Source organism: Dendrobates tinctorius, unplaced genomic scaffold, assembly GCF_039654945.1.
Source record: "Dendrobates tinctorius isolate UK_male_01 unplaced genomic scaffold, ASM3965494v1 ptg000126l, whole genome shotgun sequence".
NCBI lineage: Eukaryota > Metazoa > Chordata > Amphibia > Anura > Dendrobatidae > Dendrobates > Dendrobates tinctorius.
This window is the reverse complement of record NW_027361794.1, coordinates 5,111,047-5,135,844: the sequence shown is the minus strand read 5'-3', so window position 1 is coordinate 5,135,844 and position 24,798 is coordinate 5,111,047. Positions and strand designations below refer to the sequence as shown.

The 24,798-nt window shown below is 44.3% G+C and overlaps 1 protein-coding gene across 3 annotated transcripts in view; it reads right to left on the bottom strand.

The window, feature by feature from the left end:
* The window catches only part of LOC141047240 (uncharacterized), a 640,258-nt gene that overhangs the window by 322,528 nt on the left and 292,932 nt on the right, over positions 1-24,798 (bottom strand). Inside the window, exons 2-5 of one of the 3 annotated variants that reach the window (XM_073542226.1) lie at positions 6,016-6,166; positions 5,707-5,886; positions 5,500-5,623; positions 5,319-5,416 (exon numbers count right to left, since the gene is read on the bottom strand). The exons of 1 other annotated variant lie outside the window; for it this stretch is intronic. In XM_073542226.1, coding sequence (XP_073398327.1) covers positions 5,319-5,416; positions 5,500-5,623; positions 5,707-5,886; positions 6,016-6,166 — 553 coding nt within the window. The remainder of the gene's footprint in view (positions 1-5,318; positions 5,417-5,499; positions 5,624-5,706; positions 5,887-6,015; positions 6,167-24,798) is intronic. One more of the 3 variants, XM_073542229.1, reaches the window with a different exon arrangement.

Here is a 24,798-nt window from a genome sequence, read left to right as displayed (position 1 = left end):
TGGAAAATAAAAAAAAGAGGCAAAGAGATATTCTAATGGTATCACATTTACCACCACATATAGTCCAATTACTGTGATATCCGAAATATTATCCCAAAAAAATCTCCCACTACTATAGATGAAGTTCTGTCTACAATCCAATCTTATGGGGTGAATTTTTCAGCCCGCAGGGCCGTTGGCCATACAACCTTTTATCACCCAGCATGTTTCACAGTCATGGGAAGAAAAATCCCAGAACATGGCTGTTGTGTAAAGGCAATTATAAATTGAAAGTTTGAATTGCTGAGCAAATTAATGATGCGCTACCCGATTCTAGGAGTAAAAAAAAAAAATCTATGTCTGGTCTATCTAAACATTTCCATGATATTCACCAAGGAAATTGTTCCACCGTATTAATCACAAGCATAGAAAGAGTCAACCGCCCAGAAAGAGGTGGTGATTGGCTGCGGCTTCTCTTCAAATGAGAAGCCTTTTGGATTTTTCACCTAGCCACCAGATTCCCCAGTGGGTTAAATTATAAAAATGACTTAATGTACCTCTATTGAAATGTCCAATTATTACAAGGAAACATATATTATCTTTTGTTACTTTGAGAAACTTGGATTAGGATTTTTTTTCCCTTCACCTGGCTTTAATACAGCTTTATACGTATGAGAGGAATGCCAGTATAAAGATATAACAGTATATATACTTAAGTAGCATTAATATAATAATGCTGAAATTTAAAATCTTTTTTCTCATATGATAGATTTATTGTTTGAAATTGAGTAGTACTTGAGTTATTTGTGTTACATTATATGTAGATATTGTTTACAGAATATTGCTCATCTTTGTGAACCATGTTGTTTGGGTCTCCAACACTTTCTACCTCTCCCTTTCCTTTCTCCTATGTACACATAGAGTTAACAATTAAGCACATTGGTGATTGTCTATTCCACAACTATTTTCTATGCTATATATCTTCATACCTCCTGAATGTTAGTTGTCATGATTAAGAGCTAGTGTAGCCCGAAATGCGCCGACTTATGTTTTTTTTACATTTTTCCTTTTCATGTCTTAAATATACTAATAAATGTGATATTTTATTACTTTTGCGGTTGCGGGATTTTCTCATCTTTTTCACGCATCACAACACAGAACCAGACCCCAATCAAAGGACAATAAAACTTTCACACTCCTTATTTAGGAACTAGTCCAATACCTATGGCCACAACTGTTTCTCCCTCTCCCATAATGATAGCTCTGCTTCACATCACTTGTCTTATCTATTGCATTATTTGTGTGCTGTGTTGTGTATAAATATGTGATTCCTTCTGCAGGATGAGTCACGCACCGATCCTACAGTCTGGAACATTTATAGATGTGGTTCAAGTTCACATATTTTTAAATCTTGCAATTTTGTTATGAACATATAAGATATGTGTCTAATATGCTTATAGTTCTTTTGTTTTATATTTATCATTAATGCTTGAGAAAGCTATATCACCAATTTGTTTTTTTTATTGCGTTTGATAATGAAAATTTAATAAAAAGTTATAAAAAAAGTGATTCCTCAGATTTTGTATTAGGCTATGCCTGATGAAGAGACCTGAGTAGTCTCAAAAGCTTGCAATTTGTTACCATCTTTTTATTTAGCCATTGAAAGGTATCAACTACTGAGAACTCTCAGTTCTAAATATTTTTCTATCTACTGGCTAACAGAGTACAATGATATACATCTTTCCTGTATCAATTTATGGTTAAAACACTGCCAACATTATGAACATGAAAAAGGCTTCTTCCCTGTGTGGGTTATTTTGTGTGTAACAAGATTACATTTCTTAATAAAACATTTTCCACATTCTCAACAAGAAAAAGGTTTTTCCTCTGTGTGAATTCTTTGGTGGTTAACTAAAGCTGGTTTCCGGTTAAAACATTTCCCACATTCTGGACAGGAAAAAGGCTTCTCCCCTGTGTGAGTTCTCTGGTGTATAACAAGGTTGAATTTATGATTAAAGCATTTCCCACATTCTGGACAGGAAAAAGGCTTCTCCCCTGTGTGCGATCTTTGGTGTCTAACCAAATCTGATTTCTGTTTAAAACATTTCCCACATTCTGGACAGGAAAAAAGCTTCTCCCCTGTGTGAGTTCTTTGGTGTCTAACAAGATGTGATTTGAACTTAAAACATTTCCCACACTTAGAACAACAAAGTCGTTTCTCCACTGTGTGAATTTTTGGATGTTTAAGAAAAGGCTTTTCAATGGGAAACCAATTTCTATATTCTGAAGATGAAAATGGCTTCTTTGAATTAGGAGTATTTCCATTTTTAAAGCTAATTTTGTGACTTTGATTTTCCTTAGCAGTCGGTAATGAATCGGAAGACAGGACCTGTTTCAAAGGATCTGATGACAGATCTTTGCTGTGAAGGGATGATGGTATACCTGGAGTAATGGCATTAACTTTAATTGTATCCTGTGGGGTCCCAAGATCATCGGATTTAAAAATTGAAGACGTCAGTTGTCCCTCTGATCTCCTGGTACAGTCATCTGCCAAGAATAAAACAAATTATTATTTTTAATAAAATATCTTTGAATGCTATTTAACATTTCTTATTAAACTGTCTGTAAAAATGGCAAGTAAAAATATAGAATTAGTCACCAAGACTATGACAGTTCACAGTCTAATAGAAAATCTCATAGGATGAACCAGTGGAGCATGGTGTTCAACTGTTTGTTCATTCTGTCAAATATGGAATAAAAAGCCATGAACCAATGTTATGTTGACAAACATAATACCAATAAAAACTTCTGCTCATCTCATGAAAAACAAGTCCCCACTCAGATCCATCATGTCAGTGAAAAAGCAGAAGTTTCCACGTTATTAGTGGCTCAAAGGCCACTCAAAATCAACACGGCTTCCATAAACCAATGTAGCAATATGCACTCTCCCAAAGTCAAATTTCCCCCTCGCTTCAGAGCCTTGCATTGAGCCCCAACCACATTTAGCATCAAAAAAAGAAACCCTTCTGCAGGCATGAGCCAGCGGAAGCACTTGCATTGCACCATAAATCGCATATGTAATTAATTATATATACACACACATTTCTTTGCTGTTTTACTGAAGTTCCTACAAAAACAAAAAAGAAGTCTGCTTGAAAATGGCACCGGTCGCGCCTGCGCAATAGTAGCTATTGGTGAGCTGATACCTGCAATTGCGCATGCGCCGCCATCTTGCTAGACAAAAAAAAAATCCCTCCTGCAAGACAACGCTACCGGCGGCTGCACAATAGCAGCAACTGGGGATCGCTGATAGCAGCTACTGCACAGGCAGCGCCATCTTGGAGGACAATTTTTTTCTCTACCAAAATGGCACCGCCAGCGCCTGCACAATAGCAGCTATCAGATCACCAATAGCTGCTACTGCACAGGCGCAACCGGAACCATTTTCAAACAGATTTGCTTTTCAAAGATATATATAATATTTATTAATTGAACTAGGGGGCAGGTCAGAAGCCTAATCAGACCACCACATGATGACCCCCACACAGGCCACCCCAGAGCACAGGCATATCATCAACTGAAAATAAGGATTAAATAACAACCACAAGATGGATTTCATCAGCAAAGGTGTCAGTATAACGGCACCGACCTGACACTGTTACTGTCCACAATCCTGCTGACAGGTTCCTTTTAAAGGGTGATGAGCAAGACAATCGCTGGGATGAGGAAAACAGAATAGATAGCGCCAAGCCTGTTCGTGATGGCCATCTTTTGACCTGACAGGTGACCATGAACAGTACCCCATTACATTGTGTCTGCAAACTATTCCAGCAAGATCTGCATTCAAATACCTAAATGACGCCCCATTCCTTTTTAACCCTGCCAGACAGTGTACAACCGTATATAGGGAATTATCGGATTCAAGAGAAGTTGTAAAATAATTTGTGAGGTCCATTTGTTTGCTATTCAACTTTGCGAAAGTGAAAAAAATGCGTTTTATATTTTGTAACGAATTGTAAAATTATCACCATATAAAGTGACACACTTCAGATTTAAAAATGGGGCCTGATTAGGAACACAAATCTGGCTGCAGGAAGAGGTTATCAGAGTATTTTGGACACTACTGTAGTCAAAAACTGTGACTATAGACAATAACACATCTACTGAAATGATCAAAGTCAACAGTCTTCATCAGTAATAAATGAGTAACTAGTGGTGAAACCTCTCTGGGATTGTTACAGTATGGGGCTTGGTGGTTCTTGTCAATCTAAACTATCGTAAGGGCCAATATTTTCTGTCAGATGAGTTTCAAGAAGAAATATTAGACAGTCAAAGATAAGAGTAGAGAAAGTATTATTGCTCCCATTTCAGGAGAGATTTTGCATTAATCTGAATTCCTTAGGATGGAAAACATAATGGAATTTATGACTTGGAGCGAATCCATGAAATTTGGGGTTTGAGCCATGCCAACACATCTCCTGCAGGTGTGAATAAATGTATATTACAGCCATCAGTCACGCACAGCTTAGAGATATATCATGGCACAGGTGTAATGTCTTTTTTTTTTGTTTATTGTGATCCTGTTTCAAGTTAGTCGTTTTTAAAAGAAATTGAAAAGAAAATTCACACTTGGCCTCACTGCACATTTAATGTCGATCATAAAAGTGAAGTTTGGCCAGAAAGACTGGACCTGGTCTTGTAGGGACCATATGAGCCCATTCAGCAGCACAGAAGGGAGAGAAGGGAGATTCATCCAATAAGATATCAGGGTTCTAGGAAGCCAACAGCATCATTACTATACACTTTCTCTTACAGGACCATTATATTTTTCTACAAGAGATTTTCTACATACGCTGTCATTTCGCTTTGTAGTTTACACAATTGCACAAAGTAATTTCAACATTTCCAGATGGAGGAGAATGTTGTGGTTTAGAGGCAAAATGGTGATGACACGATTGTGTTACGGCCGGACTACACCATCAATAAAGCAGCTACAGCCGGTGAATGAGAAGAATCTGTGACTTCTCTGCATTTACTGGTCACTACTAACCTGGGTAGTCATATGTAGGAATCTCCTCTTTACACCGCTCACCGCCCCTCACATATGTCTCTGTAGTATTAATATGGATCAGATCTTCACCCTGAAACAAATATTGTAAAAGTCACAGACAGATGGAGAAGTCACATCTATGATCAGCTCTAATCCTGCCATCTCCACCGTTCTCATTACACAAGTATAAAACATATAATACTGGTGGATAAAACAAGACTGAGCACAAGACCTTCACAGCCATCTACACATCATAGAGGAGATCTCATGACACCTTCTCTCCATCTACCTGATGATCCTGAGGAACATTGGGATCTTCTTGTTTACAGTCCTGTGGAAGAAGAGGACGGGGACATCTCTCTGGTGTTGTCATCTTACTGGATAGATCTGGAGGAAACACATACAGGGACTGAATTCATTCTTTACATACAGATAATTATAGGCCGTGTGTATTTAGTCCTGTCTATTACCTGGTGATGTGATGGGCTGGGGAACCTCCATCATGACGTCCTTGTACAGATCTTTGTGTCCTTCTAAATACTCCCACTCCTCCATGGAGAAATAGACGGTGACATCCTGACATCTTACAGGAACCTGACACATACAATGATAATGTCATCTCCCCGATCCCTTCATAGCATTACTGTATAATGTCCCAGCATTCCCAGCATTGTCACCTCTCCAGTCAGCAGCTCAATCATTTTATAGATGAGTTTTAGGATCTTCTGGTCATTGATGTCCTCATGTATCAGGGGGTGAGGAGGAGGCCCCTTGATTTGGCTCAGGGGTCTTCCCCATCCCTCAGACACAGGGTCCTGACAGCGCTCACTAGAGGTCTTCTTCACCACTGTGTAATCCTGGTTATGGAGAGACACATTAATAAATCTCACTACAGACATTTCCAGAGTCCTCACCTCTCCAGTTCTGTCCATCTGTTATTCCCATAGATAAGAATGATGTAATGTGACGTCATCAGAATCTCTCACCTCTCCAGTAAGCCGGAAGAGGATCTCTAGGGTGAGGTGTAATATCCTCTCTGCCATCTTGTCTCTTTCCATATCCATTCTTGACAGGTAATTAAGAAAAATTCTCTTAATATAGAAGATATTCACTGAGAGGATCCGATATTGTAGAGAACTGAATAAGAAGAAGATAAGCTGATGTAACATCATAAAAATCCTGTGTAATAATTAAATTAGTTGAGATAATAAGGGGAAACATGTCAGAAGATAGAACGTGTAGATGTTGTATTCTCTAGTCTTGTATGGACTGGAACATAAGTTGAATTGCTGACTAAGTCATCTCTTCCATGCTTCCAATCATTGGCTATGTTACTCACTGCTTCAGCAACTGATTAGTTGTAGGATTCATAAGTTCCTTAAAAATGACCAGGAAATACAGAGACTGGTGGGGACCCAAGCAGTAATGTAATGGTATTTTTAATATATTACAACATTCTGTGTTCTTCCCTGACATCTACTAATAAAACCTATATATTTAGGCCACAGACAACAAGCAGTTTCTCCCTCGGAGTCGGCAGCTGAATACGTTCCTCATAAACTCATCTTCCATAACGCTAATTCTCGTCTCATTTACCGACACTGGAATCGGCATTAGCAATACTGCAGGAGATATTCATTACACGGGACAGGAGAAATAACTACTTCATGATGAGGACGACATCTTTATCTTCTACTACGGCTCTAGAAACATATTTGGCCAGAGTCCGTCACTGACGCCATCCCCACCGGCCGTCTATATGAAGGTTTCCCGTCTTCCCCGCACTGTAATCTTCTATCACGTTAGATCTCATGTCTGATTCACACAAAAAAGTTTGAGGCTTTTATAAAAGCTTTCTTGTAAGAACACAGAAGTTATATGAGGCCAATGTCTCCATGTACAGTGTTTTTTTTCTCTGGATATCAATTTTTTTTAGCATTTTCTTGTAGGCTTCCTTATATTACATGAAAAACATCCAAAAAAATTAGGGATTGAGGTACTGTGAGAACATTATACCGTGTGTGGGAACTGTGAGAATCATGTGGGAATAGTGGATGAGGGCAGGTATATCTCGCCCAGATTCCTTTCCTATGTGGCCTAGTCTGGTCAGTATCGCACCTGCTTGCTAATGAATAATGGGAGGTGGATATAAAAGGATGCCAGGTGGTTGTGTGAGTGTCTCAGCCTGGGAACACAGAGAGCCTGTCTGTGTGAGAGACACACGTGAGTGGAAGCAGTGCCCACTGCAACTGTGGTTTGGCTGGACGGGAGAAGCCCGCCAGTTGGTAGTTAGGTTGTCCATTGTTTAGTTAGTGCCGGACAGGCAAGGATTTGTTTTATGTTTTATTTCCTTTTTGCATTGCTTTCACCGTTAATAAACCTGACTCAGGGTCAGTTACACCCGAATCCCAGCTCTGCGCCTGAGTTTCATGCTGAACGCACGTGACCTTTGACCCCAGCAAAGGCGATCCCGGAGTGTTCTATCACATTGTGGTGGAGAATGCGGGCATCACGTTGCAAGCATGAGCATGGAGGATGTGGGGAAAGCGCTGGTACAGTCCACCGCCGTCCAGCAAGAAGCTAATCGGGTGATGATGGCCCAGCTGAAGGAGTTGGTGGACATGACAGCTACCGATCGTTCGCTTCTCCAGCAGGTGGCGCAGCGCCTGGCAAGCCTACATGAGGTTAACCTGGAAGCCGAGTCGAGAGTGATTCACGTGAGTCGGTACTGGCAGAAGATGACGACCGAAGATGACGTCGAGGCATACCTGACCACGTTTGAACGGACGGCGGTGCGAGAAAAATGGCCGAAGGCACGATGGGCCGGCCTGATTGCCCTGTTTCTTTCCGGTGAGGCCCAAAAGGCTTATTATGACTTAAAGCCTGAAGCCGCGCAGGACTTTGACAAACTGAAAGCCGAGATCTTGGCCCGGCTGGGAGTGACGACCGCTGTCCGTGCACAGAGAGTGCATCAATGGACTTATCAGCCGGATAAACCACCGCGGTCACAGATGTTCGACCTGATCCACGTGACGAAGAAGTGGCTACAACCCGAGGTATTGACAGCGCCAGAGATAATCCAGAGAGTCGTCATGGACAAGTACTTGAGAGCTCTACCGCCAGCCCTGAGGAAGTGGGTAAGCCATGGAAATCCTACGACGGCAGATCAACTGGTGGATCTGGTTGAACGTTACTCCGTGGCGGAAGGACTCCGAGACGACGCTACCCCACCTCGTTCTTCATCATCTCCACGTGGAACCGGTAAGACTGTTCCAGGGAGTAGGGGAGATGGAAAAATCCCTAAGACAGTGGGGGGAGGAAAACGGGACTGCCCGCACTGCGAGGCCGAGAGTAACGAACTATGGTCTAAGCAAGGGGCCCGTTAGGTGTTTCCGCTGCCAAGAGATGGGACATATTGCTGCGAACTGTCCGGTCACTACTGAACCCATGCAGTGCAACGTCACAGACTCTAAAAACCGCATGTCTATGGTTGCACGGGTAGTGAGTGTGAATGCCGGTCAAAAGGATGTGGAAAAACACTTGTGTGATTTAACTGTTGATGGCAAAAATGTGGTGGCATTGTTAGACTCGGGAAGTGTGGTGACTCTGGTGAAGGCCAGTCTGGTGTCAGCCCCGACTGGACCATCAGACAAATTTTCTGTAACGTGCGTGCATGGAGACACCTGTTCATACCTCACCACGGTCATATGCATTACTACTTCCTATAGGTCTGTGCAACATAAAGTGGGACTCGTCCCGGCGTTATTGCATGATGTTATCCTGGGCCGGGATTTTCCCCACTTCTGGCAATTGTGGGAGAATCAGTTGATGCCCTCGGGTAATAGTGTACATGATTCTTCTCCCAGGGCGCGTGGGGGTCTCGAACCCCTGGAAGATGTCTCCCCGGAAGACTCGGGGGAAGAGTCTGCGGGAAATGACCTGCAGTTCCCGTTTTCAGTCATGGCGGGTGATACGGAGGAGACCGGGGAAGAGGAGGAGGCCGACAGCCGTCCACCTCCCCGTTTGCCGGATTTAGAAGTTCAGAAAGATGACTTCCAAAGCGAGCAAATAAAGGATCCTACCCTTTCTCAGGCTAGGACAAATGTAAAAGTGATAAATGGGGTACCCGTAGAACCTGGCTCTAGGCTGGCATATCCTTACATGGTTCTGGAGAATGATTTACTCTATCAGATAGAGAAAAAGGGGGAAGATACGGTGCAACTATTAGTCGTGCCAAAACCCTACCGGCGGCAGGTGCTGGACCTGGCCCACGGACATGTGATGGGAGGTCACCTGAGAGTCCAGAAAACCACCGAAAGGATATTACACTGTTTTGTTTGGCCAGGCATGCATCACGATATTCGTGTATATTGTGAGTCTTGTCCTGACTGCCAAGCCTCTGCACCTAAGCCCCGGTTCTGTAGCCCTTTGGTACCCCTACCTATTATTGAAGTCCCGTTTGAGAAGATTGGGATGGATTTAGTTGGGCCCCTTCCACGGTCTGCACGTGGACACCAACATATCCTGGTCATCTTGGATTATGCCACTCGTTACCCGGAGGCCATCCCTTTGCGTAACACGGCCACCAAGACGATTGCCAAGGAACTGGTGCATGTGTTTAGTCGGGTCGGTATACCAAAACAGATACTCACCGACCAGGGGACCCCCTTTATGTCCAGGGTAATGAAGGAGCTCTGCCGATTGTTACAAATCGAACCGTTACGCACATCCGTGTATCACCCTCAAACAGACGGGTTGGTCGAACGGTTCAATAAAACTCTGAAGCAGATGCTGAGAAAGGTGATAGACAAGGATGGGAAGAACTGGGACTATTTACTTCCGTATTTGCTTTTTGCCATCAGGGAAGTACCCCAGTCTTCCACGGGATTCTCGCCTTTCGAGTTATTGTACGCCCGACGTCCTCGCGGACTGTTAGACGTTGCAAAAGAAACCTGGGAGGGTCAGGTCACACCGTTTAAAACAGTGATAGATCACGTAACACAAATGCAGGACCGTATTGTGGCTGTTATGCCTATCATCAAAGAACACATGATACAGGCTCAAGGAGCCCAAAAAAGAATCTATGATAGGGGCGCCAAGATCCGTACGTTTGCACCCGGAGATAGGGTGTTGATCCTGGTCCCCACGGTGGACAGTAAGTTCCTGGCAAAGTGGCAGGGCCCCTTTGAGATTAAGGAAAGAGTTGGTGAAGTAAACTACAAAGTATACCAGGCAGGTAAACGGAAACCTGAACAGATTTATCATGTAAATCTGATAAAACCCTGGAAAGATCGGTCTGCCTTGTCAGCGGAGCTGGCCCGTCCCGTCTGCTCACATACCGTACCGGAGGTACGGGTTGCAGAGACTCTCTCGGAGCGGCAAAAGACTGAGGTCAGGCAGTTTCTACTTTACAACCAAAAGTTTTTCTCAGAAAAACCCGGGCAGACTACGATAATGAAACATGACATTGTAACGGAACCTGGTGTCACAGTTCACGTAAAGCCCTACCGAATCCCGGAAGCGCACCGTGAAGCCGTTTCCCGAGAAGTGAAGGCAATGTTAGAGTTAGGTGTCATTGAGGAATCGCACAGTGCTTGGTCCAGCCCGATTGTGCTAATTCCTAAACCGGACGGCACCATCCGGTTCTGCAATGACTTCAGGAAACTGAATGCGGTCTCAAAATTTGATGCCTACCCTATGCCCCGGGTCGACGAGTTAATAGATCGGTTAGGAAAAGCCCGGTATATTATGACCCTAGACCTAACAAAGGGGTATTGGCAGATCCCTCTGGCGGAGGCTGCCAGAGAAAAGACGGCATTTGCTACCCCAGAAGGTCTATTTCAGTATGTGTATATGCCGTTTGGACTGCACGGAGCACCGGCGACCTTCCAGAGACTGATGGATCGAGTCCTGAGGCCACATAGGCGGTACGCTTCGGCCTATTTGGACGACATTGTCATTTACAGCTTGGACTGGGAGACTCATCTCCAGAAAGTACAAGCTGTGATTGATGACCTGTGGGAGGCAGGTCTAACAGCGAACCCCAAGAAATGTCACATCGGCCTAGAAGAAGCCCGGTATTTGGGGTATGTAATTGGGAGGGGTGTTGTTAAACCCCAGGTTGATAAGATTCAGGCAGTTCAGGACTGGCCGCAACCTGTCAACAAGAAGCAGGTACAAGCCTTCCTGGGGATCGCCGGCTATTATCGCCGGTTCATACCCAATTTTGCAGCCATCGCTACCCCCCTGATGGATCTTACAAAAGGGAAAGACTCCATCATGATTAAATGGAGTTTAGCGGCTGAAGAAGCCTTCCATAGCCTAAAACGGGCACTTTGCTCTCAGCCCGTACTGGTGACTCCGGACTTCTGCAGCAAGTTTGTGGTACAAACGGATGCCTCTGATACCGGTATCGGGGCCGTACTCTCACAAGTGAGGGACGGAGTGGAACACCCAGTCCTCTATCTCAGCAGGAAGCTGAATAAACACGAGCAAAGGTATGCACTCGTAGAAAAAGAGTGCCTCGCCATTAAGTGGGCTCTAGAGGCCCTCAAATATTACCTGGTGGGCCGAAAGTTCAGGCTGATCACTGACCATGCCCCTCTCAAGTGGATGCACTTGAAAAAGGAACGGAATAGCCGGGTGACCCGGTGGTTCCTTGCCCTGCAGGCCTACACTTTTACGGTGGAGCACCGCCCAGGCGTACAGATGGGAAATGCAGATGCCCTGTCCCGAGTGCACTGTTTGGCGGGTGTCATTGCTCGACCGGAGTGGTCTGGGCAGAGGGGGGGGATATGTGAGAATCATGTGGGAATAGTGGATGAGGGCAGGTATATCTCGCCCAGATTCCTTTCCTATGTGGCCTAGTCTGGTCAGTATCGCACCTGCTTGCTAATGAATAATGGGAGGTGGATATAAAAGGATGCCAGGTGGTTGTGTGAGTGTCTCAGCCTGGGAACACAGAGAGCCTGTCTGTGTGAGAGACATACGCGAGTGGAAGCAGTGCCCACTGCAACTGTGGTTTGGCTGGACGGGAGAAGCCCGCCAGTTGGTAGTTAGGTTGTCCATTGTTTAGTTAGTGCCGGACAGGCAAGGATTTGTTTTATTTCCTTTTTGCATTGCTTTCACCGTTAATAAACCTGACTCAGGGTCAGTTACACCCGAATCCCAGCTCTGCGCCTGAGTTTCATGCTGAACGCACGTGACCTTTGACCCCAGCAAAGGCGATCCCGGAGTGTTCTATCACAGAACCAAGAAAGTGTCACTGTACGGTATCAAGAATAGGGTTAAGTAAGGATTTATTATCTAGTGCAGGACCACCATTAGTGCCTTACCTCCCTGACTGGCGTATGGGGTCTGATGAGCAGAAGGGGCCCACACCGGGCCCTCTTTCTTCTGCTCACCAGCCCCCAGTGGCAGGATTCTGCCGATGCAGTAACTGAACCTGCATCTGAGAAACAGGTTCAGTTAAACTCTATTGCCATGCAGGCCCACACGGCAATAGCTAAGAGCCGCCAGCCAATAGGAAGCTGGCAGCTGACGTCAGCACACACGTCACCGGCTTATGACGTCATTACCATTCGCCGGCGACTACACGCTTGAAATGGCTGGAGGGAACATCGCTGCTGGAGCTCGGCCAGATAAGGAGAGGGTTTTTTTTTCAAAATTTGTATTGAAGTGGCAATCCGCAATATGTTTGGGCGGCAGGATGGAGCCACATGAAACATGTGGTTCCATCCTGCCCCATTTGTCTCCTTACTGCCGCATGATACTGCACCATGTGACATGGTGCAGGATGGAGACACATGGTGCAGGATCATGGGGCAGGATGGAGAAAGATGGAACAGGATCGAGACACATGGTGCAGGATGGAAACACATGGTGCAGGATCATGGGGCAGGACGGAGACACGTGGTGCAGGATCATGGGGCAGGACAGAGACGCATGGTGCAGGATCATGGGGCAGGACGGAGACACATGGTGCAGGTTCATGGGGCAGGACAGAGACACATGGTGCAGGATCATGTGGCAGGATGGAGACACGTGGTGCAGGATCATGGGCAGGAAGGAGACACATGGTGCAGGATCATGGGCAGGATGGAGACAGGGAGGTATGGAGACAGATGGGGCAGGATGGAGACACATGGTGCAGGATCATGGGGCAGGATGCAGACACATGATGCAGGATCACGGGGCAGGATGCAGACACATAGTGCAGGATCATGAGGCAGGGTGCAGACATGTAGTGCAGGATCATGGGGCAGGGTGCAGACAGGAAGGGATGGAGACAGATGGGGCAGGATGGAGACAGATGGGGAGATCATATGGGGTAGGATGCGACAGATCAGTATTGTGGTATTCGCTCACTATATGGTGGCAATATATGGTCCGGCTATATTTGTTCCTTGTATGTGGTATTATAGGTCGCTATGTGGTGGTAATATATTGTCTGGTCATGGTGTGGCGGTATTTGTTCCTTGTATGTGGTATTACTGAGGTATTACTGGTCTTTTTAAACATTGAAAAATAAAAATATACCTAAATTGTATTGGATATTGTAATAAATGATTAATAGGACAGAGTAGAGTACAGCTCGACAAAAAGTCTACCTTGTCGTGGTGGTGGCTTAAAATTCTTTTGGCCACAGCTAGCAGACAGGGAGGGGGTATGAGTGATAAATTAGACAGACATTCTCCTCAGAACAGGCAGATCTCAATTGATGTCAACTAGTACAATATATTCCACTCTACATAAGGAATGGTCTTGTGAGGCTTAAATCTCTGGCCCGGCGAGATGGATAAATGATATGGAGGGTCTGGAAGTTGGAGATATATTAGAAGTTACTAGGGCACAAAGGAAAGTTATTCCATATAACAGCTATACTGATATGGCTTTACTATTATTACATAGGGCTTATATTACCCCGTATGTTCAATCCAGAATGTCTCCCACAAATTCTTATCAATGTATAAAATGTGGTTTACATAATACTGATATTTTTCACCATATGTGGGGATGTAGTAAAATTCAAAAGTTATGGCGGGATATTCACTCTGAGTTGCAACAATTGAGTGGGATTGAATTCCCTCTTACTTCACAATGGGCAATGTTTAATGTCTTGGAGGAGACTCAAAGAGCATTTGTTCTGTCTCCGACATTTAATCCAATATTTGAATGTCTGTCTGGAAATACACTGTTATTTGCTGTATGTATAGAATGTACAGGTTTCTATATAGTTTACTGCTTTCTGTGTCTTTGGCTTCATCTACTGACCAAAGTCATAATTGCAGTGTTATTCTATTTTACTTTCATTTTCGCTTCTATATTTTCCCTCTCTTCACAATGCATCCTGGGTAAGTTTGCAAAGAATTATGGTCTAGTACAGCCCTATTTTTCCCTCCAGTCTTCCATTTTCTCTGAAGCCTGCATTCTGGGAACATCTCATTTCTCTTCCCTCTTGCGTCAGCATCGCTGGTACGTAAACATGGTTCTTGTATCCAATTTTGCCTTATGTACCCTGCTTAGTTAACTCTCCCCAGGTTAGCCAATAGTGCAGATGATGTATTATGTATATATAAATCCCTGATGAACCCAGTACTGATTCTATGTATATGTTTTGTATTATAGTTTCACCGCATCAATATACCACTACGTTCAATAAAGCACGGATTCAACCTACAGTCTCCTTATTGGACCCCCGGTATAGCGGTTTAGCTACCTGTATAAGCTAAATGAATCCCGGTTCATTAGTGAGGACAGAATAGTGAAACAGCGGCTCTCCAGCTAGTGGGAATAGAGAGAAGAGCCTTCCATCTTGCAGGACCGCAGTGAACAACGGCTATCCAGCTAGTGAAAACAGAAGAGTCTTCTATCCTGCAGAGGCCAGTTACACAGCACTATCCAGCTAGTGCAATTCAGGGAAAAGACAGCCCTTCATACAGCTTGCAGGAACTAGTAAACTGCAGAAATCCATCTAGTGAGATTCACAGAGACTAATACAGCTGCAGCAATCTCTGCACAGCCAAGCATCCCTCCAAGACACCATGTCCCACAAATCATACAGGACAAAATCTGTTACTTCTGTCTCCTCAAAGACTGTATACATCAGCAGCACAGTCGCCATTGCCCGCGCAAATGCTGAAGCTGCCAAAATGCGAGCAAGGTATGCTGAAGAAGAGATGCAACTTAAATTAGAGAAAGCGCGCCTAGAAGATCAAGAGAGAAGCTTACGCATAGAGAGAGGATCAAGAGAGAAGGTTTTGCTTAGAGAGGAGCAAGAGAGAAAGACGCAGTTAGAGAAGGCACGTGTGGATGCCGCCTTAGAGAGTCTAGCAGTGAAAAGAGAGGCTGCTGCAGCACTAGACGGGGCAGAGTCACTAGGAGCCGCGCACAACTCTGAGCTGCATAGTCGTAGCAGTACGTCAAGTCTGAAGTTGCCACTGCAAGATTCGCCACAACGCACATCTCAGTATGTTAATGAATTTCCTGATCCAAATTATAACCAAGAACATGACATCCAGTGAATCGAGTGAGAGTCATCATGAGGCTCAGCTCCAGGAAAACGTGGAGCAAAACAACTCTGCTAATGTCTACATTGCCCCTCGCCAGGTAACCAATGTGAATCACCTTGCTGACACACCGCACGTCAGACCAAAGAAATATGACACTGGCTGGCGCCACCATGAGGATACTAACAGGTATGAATACACCTCACATCACTATCAGGATGACCCATCACAGTATACTCTGCTGACAACCGGTTCACATCAGAATTTGCTAAACTCATCACACGACGTGATCTGGTTACCAAGGGACTCATGAAATTCACTAGCCACGCTGAAGGTTACAGAGTTTGGAAAGCTTACTTCCAAAATGTCACTAGAGACTTGGGGCTACAACACAGGGAAGAGATAGACCTCTTAGTCAAATACCTAGGAGAAGAGTCAGTCAAACATGCAGTAAGGATCAGAGAGATTAACATAAATCACCCTCAATTCGGCCTCAAAGAGATCTGGAAGAGACTGGATGAGTGTTACGGCTCAGCAGAAGTGATAGAGAGAGCCTTGTTCAAAAAAAATCGACGACTTTCCTAAAATATCTAACAAAAGTCTCCCGAAGCTTAGAGAGCTAGGTGAGCTGCTACAAGAGGTCCTAGTTGTCAAATGTGAAGGTGACCTACAAGGACTTGCATACCTTGACACAGCCAAAGGTGTTAACCCTATAGTCCAAAAGTTGCCCTACAATCTACAGGAGAGGTGGCTCACACGTGGTTCCACGTACAAATACAAACACAGTGTTTCATTCCATCCCTTCTCCGTTTTTGTAGACTTTATACACGAACAAGCGACAATCAGAAAGGATCCCAGCTTTGACTTTGCAATGTCATATGCTGCACCACCACCAGCTGCATACCCACGCAGAACATCTGTGGCAGTGCACAAGACTTATGTTTCTTCTCCAAGTTCCAATTACAGGTCTGCTGGCCGCTCTCAATCAGAGACAAAGGTGCAGGACCCTGACAAGCAGTGCTCGCTCCTTCAGAAGTCTCATCCTCTCCTGAAATGCAGAGCCTTCAGAGGAAAATCTATGCCGGATCGCAGAAGCTTCCTGAAAGAGAACGGTATCTGCTACAAGTGCTGCTCATCCACCACTCATCTCGCCAAGGATTGTAAGGTCAGTGTGAAATGCACAGATTGTGGCACCACAGATCATAACACTGCCCTACGCCCTGGCCCAGCTCCATGGAGTGTACAACACACGCCAGCTGACAGTGAGCATGGCGGGGAGGAAAAGAGCACTGATGCAGCTACACCAGAGATCACTTCACAATGTACTGAAGTCTGTAAAGGGACAGTAGGTCTTGCTCTAAAATATGCCTCGTCAGAATGTACCCAAAGGGTCATAGAGACAAAGCTGTGAGACTGTATGCTATCTTGGATGATCAAAGTAATCGATCCCTGGCTAGATCAACATTCTTTGACCTATTCAACATCAAAGGACCAAGCACTCCTTACTCATTAAAGACATGTGCAGGTACTGTGTCAACAGCAGGTAGGAAAGCCACTGACTACCAAATTGAGTTCTTAGACAGACAATTCTGCCTACCACTACCTACAATCATCGAGTGTAATCAGATACCAGACAACAGGTCTGAAATCCCTACACCAGATGTGGCAATCCATCATACTCATTTGAAGAACATAGCACACCTTATACCAGAACTCGACCATCAGGCAGAAATAATACTGCCGTTGGGAAGAGATATCCTACAGGTTCATAAAGTGAGAAGTCAGATCAATGGACTCCACAATACTTCTTATGCCCAAAAGCTAGACCTAGGATGGGTCATAATAGGAAACGTATGCTTGGGACACATGCACGCCCCATCTTCTGTGACAAGTATGCTAACAAATACATTAGAGAAAGGATGCCCATCTCTGTTTCAACCTTGCAACAACAAGTTCCATGTCAAGGAACAACCACACAGCATCCAACTGCCCAATTCTTCAATAGACTTTACTCATCACAGCAGTATGGAGTCAGGAAGCTATGAGGATCAGTTGGGGTGTACATTCTTCCAGAGAACTAAGCAAGACAACCAAGTAGCAATGTCGGTAGAGGACAAGTTGTTCTTAGAGGTAATGGACAAGGGACTCGTAAAAGAGGAGACCAACAGCTGGGTCGCACCTCTCCCCTTCAGAACCCACAGACCACGTCTACCTAACAACAGAAATCAGGCATTAAAACGTTTCTCCTCTCTTAAACATAATCTGCAGAAGAAACCAGAGATGAAAGATCACTTTTTCTCCTTCATGTCAAAGATATTTGAGAACTGCCATGCAGAACTAGCTCCCACTCTCAAAGACTCTGAAGAATGCTGGTTCCTACCCATGTTTGGAGTATACCACCCTAAGAGACCGGTCCAGATTAGAGTGGTGTTTGACTCCAGTGCTAAGTTTGATGATGTCTCCCTGAATGATGTTCTACTGACAGGACGAGACCTCAATAACAAACTGCTAGGTGTACTTATGCGCTTATGTAAGGATTCCATTGCTTTCATTGCTGACATCCAGCAAATGTTCCATTGTTTCCTTGTGAGAGAAAGAGACAGGAACTTTCTAAGATTCTTCTGGTACAGAGACAATGATCCTACTAAAGAGGTCACAGAGTATCGCATGATAGTGCACATCTTTGGTAATAGCCCTTCTCCTGCAGCCGCCATGTATAGACTCAAAAGATCAGCTCAAGAAGGAGAAACAGAATATGGATCAGATGTGAGATAATTCATAGAAAAAGACCTTTATGTTGATGACTGTCTGAAAGCCATGCCTTCAAACGAGACTGCCATCAGTCTTCTCAGGAGAGCCCAAGAAATGTTTGCTTGCTCTAACCTCAGGCTTCACAAAATAGCCTCAAACAGCCAAGAACTCATGAAAGCATTCCCTTCACAAGACTTGTGTAACGGTCTCAGAGACCTGGACCTGGGGTCAGACCCCACACCAATGGAACGTAGCCTCGGGCTTCTCTGGAATCTACAGTCAGACACTTTTACCTTTCAGGTCAGCCAGGAAGAAAAGCTTTTCACATGCAGAGGTGTCCTGTCTACCATCAACAGCCTGTATGATCCCTTGGGTTTTGCAGCTCCTGTTACTATACAAGGCAAAGCCATACTAAGAGACTTAACTAAGGAGACTTCTGACTGGGATGCACCTCTGCCACCTGATAAGAGAATCCAGTGGGAAGTATGGAAGAACTCCTTAGCAGCCCTCTCCAACCTGAAAGTTCCAAGTCCATACACCCCTGTGCCATTTACAAAAATACAAAACCAAAGACTGTATGTATTTGCAGATGCTTCTGTCAAAGCAATTGCTGCTGTTGCCTGTCTCAAAACTGTAGACTCCAAATATCAGAGCCACATTGTATTCGTTATAGGGAAGGCCAAACTTGCTTCACAACCAGAACACACCATACCAAGGTTAGAACTTTGTGCTGCAGTCCTTGCCATCAAGTTAGCAGAGTTCATCGCATCCAAGATAGACATCGACCTGACACAGGCCAAGTACTACTCAGACAGCAAAGTAGTCCTGGGATACATCCACAATGAAACCAGGCGATTCTATGTTTATGTCAACAACAAGAGTGCTACGAATTAGGGGATCAGTTCATCCAAAACAGTGGCATTACATTCCCACGGACCAAAATCCTGCAGATCATGCAACTAGAGCAGTTGATGCAAGTCGACTAGAGAGCACAACATGGCTCTCAGGACCAAAACTATTGTACACCGAGGAACGCTGTCCAGACACCTTTGAACTAGTAAGAGAGGACTCAGATGCTGGAATCCGCCCTCAGGTGTCTACACTTCATACAAAGACTACAGCTACTCTGCTCACCCAGAAAACAGGACCATCTAGTGCCCCTCCAGGAGGATTCGATGCCAAGGACCTCTACAAGTGCCAATGGAGACAGGTACAAAATCTTGTCAATACATTCTGGGACAGGTGGCGCAAACAGTATTTGTCTACCCTGCAGCCACGGACAAAGTGGCAATCTATCAAACCTAATCTGAGGATTGGTGACCTTGTCCTTGTGAAAGACTCAGGCCCATCGGAACCAGTGGCCACTTGGACTAGTGACTGCGACATTCCAGAGTAAGGATGGCAACGTCTGCAAAGTAGAACTTAGGATGGCCAAAGGGAATGAACTTAAGACATTCTCCAGACCAGTAACTGAGCTGGTCCTATTGTTGTCTTCGGAGAATAAGAATGGTGACATCCGTTTGATGCCAGACGGGGAGTGTTCTGTCTCCGACATTTAATCCAATATTTGAATGTCTGTCTGGAAATACACTGTTATTTGCTGTATGTATAGAATGTACAGGTTTCCATATAGTTTACTGTTTTCTGTATCTTTGGCTCCATCTACTGACCAAAGTCATAACTGCAGTGTTATTCTATTTTACTTTCATTTTCGCTTCTATATTTTCCCTCTCTTCACAATGCATCCTGGCTAAGTTTGCAAAGCATTATGGTCTAATACAGCCCTATTTTTCCCTCCAGTCTTCCATTTTCTCTCAAGCCTACATTCTGGGAACATCTCATTTCTCTTCCCCCTTGTGTCAGCATCGCTGGTACGTAAACATGCTTCTTGTATCCAATATTGCCTTATGTACCCTGCTTAGTTAGCTGTCCCCAGGTTAGCCATTAGTGCAGATGATGTATTATGTATATATAAATCCCTGATGAACCCAGTACTGATTCTATGTATATGTTTTGTATTATAGTTTCACCGCAACAATATACCACTACGTTCAATAAAGCACAGATTCAACCTACAGTCTCCTTATTGGACCCCCGGTATAGCGGTTTAGCTACCTGTATAAGCTACATGAATCCCGGTTCATTAGTGAGGACAGAATAGCATTACCTCGGCACATCAAGGCTATGTTGGTGATTTGGGCCTCAGCGATAAGGAAAAGTACATTACATCAATGGTTAAATTCAAATGTTCCTTCAAAAGCATTGATATTAACAAAAATTCATTTTCTGTTTAACCCCTTTCTGACATATGACGTACTATCCCGTCCACGGCACCCGGGCCCGTATGACCGCCCCCGGCACATTAACCCATGGCACACTGCAATCAAACATGTGTACTGGGGGCATAGGAGAGAAGCACGCAAGAAGGGGGCTCCCTTCGACCCTCGGGAGCGACGCGATGTGCTGCGTCGCTCCGAGGGTCTCCTCTCTACATCCCCCCGGATCCAATATGGCTGCGGGGGCCTGCAGAGAGGCGGCTTCCTGAGAGCAGGCACTGAGGAAGCCTGTGCAGCGCCTGTCAGATCGCTGATCTGACAGAATGGGACAGTAAAGTTAAAAAAAAAAACACAAGTGTAAAAATAATTTATAAAAAAAACCCAAATAAATAAAAAAAAATTCCCCAATAAATTTGTTCTTTTGTAAATTAAAAAACTATAAAAATGCACATATTTAGCCTAAGTGCACACGTACCGGAACTCTCGCGGAAATTACCGCGAGAATTCCGGAATTCCAGTCCGCGGGAAAATCGCATTTTAAATTCCCGCGATTTTCCCACGGAAAAACTAGCATTTTGCAAGCGTAATTAGCTTGCAAAATGCTAGCGTTTTCCAAGCGATCTGTAGCATCGCTTGGAGAACTGATTGACAGGTTGGTCACACTCGTCAAACAGTGTTTAACGAGTGTGACCAACTTTTTACTACTGAGGCCGCCTATGCAGCATCAGTAGTAAAAGATAGAATGTAAAAAAAAAATAAAAAAATAGTGTTATTCTTACCCTCCGACGTCCCGCGCATCCGTTCCCAGTAATCCTTTGCGAAAATGCCCGCGATGACGTCCGTTCTCGCGGGATCGCGACGTCTCGCGGTCATTCGCGCGACGTCATCGCGAATAACCGCGAGACTTCGCAATCCCGCGAGATCGGACGCCATCGCGGGCATTTTCGCAAAGGATTACTGGGACCGGAGCGTGGAGAGAAGCGAGAATGCTGCGCAGGACGTCGGAGGGTGAGAATAACTATATTTTTTATTTTATAATTCTTTTTTTTACAGGGATATGGTACCCAAAGCCCGGAGGACAGTCTCCTCTCCTCCGGACCGTGGGTACCATCCGCAATTGTTCTGCTTACTTTCCGCATGGTGTGCACAGCCACATGCAGGAAATAAGCGGAACAATGCATTCCTATGGGTGCGGGATCGCCGCGATTCCGCAAAATAATGAGCATGCTGCGGTTTTTACCGCGAAGCGATTCCGCCGCGGTAAAAACCGCAGCATTAGCACAGCATTGCGGAATCCCATAGGAATGCATGGGATGCTTATTTTTCGCGTTTTCGTGGCAAAATCGCGCGGTTAAAACCGCCGCGGAAACGCGAAAAAAACGCCACGTGTGAACTCAGCCTTAGTATCGCCGCATCCGTAACAACCCGCCCTATAAAACTGTCCCACTAGTTAACCCCTTTAGTGAATCCCTAAAAAAAACAAAACAATGCTTTATCATCATACCGCCGAACAAAATGCGCAATAACGCGTGATCAAAGACAAATATAAATAAACATGGTACCACTGAAAATGTCATCTTGTCCCGCAAAAAACGAGCTGCCATACAGCGTCATCAGTGAAAAAATAAAAGTTAAAGCTCGCAGAATAAAGTGATGCAAAAATAATTATTCTTTATATAAAATTTTTTATTGTATAAAAGCACCAAAACATAAAAAATGATATAAATGAGGTATTGCTGTAACCGTACCGACCCGAAGAATAAAATCGCTTTATTAATTTTACCACACGTGGAACGGTGTAAACGCACCCCCCCCAAAAGAAATTCATGAAATGTTGGTTTTTGTTCATTTTGCATCCCAAAAATCAGAATAAAAAGCGATCAAAAAAGGTCATGTGCCCGAAAATGGTACCAATAAAAGCGTCAACTCGTCCCACAAAAAATAAGGTCTCACATGAAAAGCGTCTTTTAGCGTGCGACAGCTGCCAAACATAAAAACCGCCATAAATAGTAAATCAAACCCCCGTTATCACCCCCTTAGTTAGGAAAAAATAATAAAATTAAAAAAACATGTATTTATTTCCATTTTCCCATTAGGGTTAGGGTTAGGGCTAGGGTAAGGCTGTGTGCACACGATGCGGATTCTGCTGCGGATTTTTCTGCGCAGATTTAGCTAAATCTGCAAGTCAAATGACCTGCGTTTTACCTGCGGATTTAGTGCGGATTAGCCTGCGGTTTTCCCATGGGTTTTGACACCTGGTAATGGAGCAGGTGTCAAACTGCTGTGGATTCCGCACAAAGTAGTGACATGCTGCAGATTTAAAACCGCAACAAATCCGGCCGAAAAATCTGCAGCATGTGCACTGCGTTTTCATTTGCCATTGAATATAAAGATACTGTACAACGCAGCAGTAACTGCTGCGGATCCGCAGGGCCAAATCCGTTGCGGATCCGCAGCAGAATTCGCAACATGTGCACACACCCTTAGGGTTAGGGCTAGGGCTGAGATTAGGGGTGTGTTGGGGTTAGGGTTGGAGTTAGAATTGGGGGGTTTCCACTGTTTGGGCACATCAGGTGCTCTCCAAACGCAACATGGCGTCTGATCTCAATTCCAGCCAATTCTGTGTTCAAAAAGTCAAATGGTGCTCCTTCCATTCCAAGCTCTGCCATGCGCCCAATCAGTGGTTTACCCCCACATATGGGGTATCAGCCTACTCAGGACAAATTGCACAACTTTTGGGGTCCAATGTCTCTCGTTACCCTTGGGAAAATAAAAAATTGGGGGCAAAAATATCATTTTTGTGGAAAAAAAATATGATTTTTTATTTTTATGGCTCTACGTTATAAACTTCTGTGAAGCACTTGGGGGTTCAAAGTGCTCACTACCCATCTAGATAAGTTCTTTGGGGGGTCTAGTTTCCAAAATGTGGTCATATGGGGGTTTTTCACAGCTTAGCCACATCAGGGGCTCTCCAAACACGAGCGTCCGATATCAATTCCAGACAATTTTGCACTGAAAAAGTCAAACGGCGCTCCTTCCCTTCCGAGCTCTGCCATGCACTAAAATAGTGGTTTACCCCCACATATGGGGTATCAGCGTACTCATGACATATTGCACAATAACTTTTGGGTCCTGTTACCCTTGGGAAAATAAAAATTGAGGGTGAAAAGATAATTTTGTGGAAAAAATATGATTTTTTAATTTTGCGGCTGTACGTTATAAACTTCTGTGAAGCCCTTGGGGTTTCAAAGTTCTCACCACACATCTAGATAAGTTCCTTGGGGGGTCTAGTTTCCAAAATGGTGCTATTTGTGGGGGGTTTCCACTGTTTAGGCACATCAGGGGCTCTCCAAATGCAGCATGGCGTCCGATCTCAATTCCAGCCAAAAAAGTCAAATGGCGCTGCTTCCCTTCTGAGCTCTGCCATGCGCTGAAATAGTGGTTTACCCCCACATATGGGGTATCAGCGTACTCAGGACATATTGCACAATAACTTTTGGGTCCTGTTACCGTTGGGAAAATAAAAATTGAGGGTGAAAAGATCATTTTGTGGAAAAATATGATTTTTTTAATTTTACGGCTGTACGTTATAAACGTCTGTGAAGCCCTTGGGGGTTCAAAGTTCTCATCACACCTCTAGATAAGTTCCTTGGGGGGTCTAGTTTCCAAAATGGTGTCATTTGTGGGGTTTACCACTGTTTAGGCACATCAGGGGCTCTCCAAATATGACATGGCGTCCGATCTCAATTCCAGCCAATTTTGCATTGAAAAAGTCAAACGGAGCTCGTTCCCTTCCGAGCTCTGCCATGCGCCAAAACAGTGGTTCCCCCCCCACATATCAGGTATCAGCGTACTCAGTACAAATTGCACAATAACTTTTGCAGTCCAATTTCTCCTGTTACCCTTGGTAATATAAAACAAAATTGGACCTGAAGTAATTTTTTTGTGAAAAAAGTGAAATGTTCATTTTTTTTTTAAACATTCAAAAAATTCATGTGAAGGACCTGAAGGGTTAATAAACTTCTTGAATGTGGTTTTGAGCACCTTGAGGGGTGCAGTTTATAGAATGGTGTCACTTTTGGGTATTTTTTTTTTTTATCATATAGACCCCTCAAAGTGAATTCAAATGTGATGTGGTCCCTAAAAAAAAAAATGGTATTGTAAAAATGAGAAATCGCTGGTCAAATTTTAACCCTTACAACTTCCTAACAAAAAAAAATTTGTTCCAAAATTG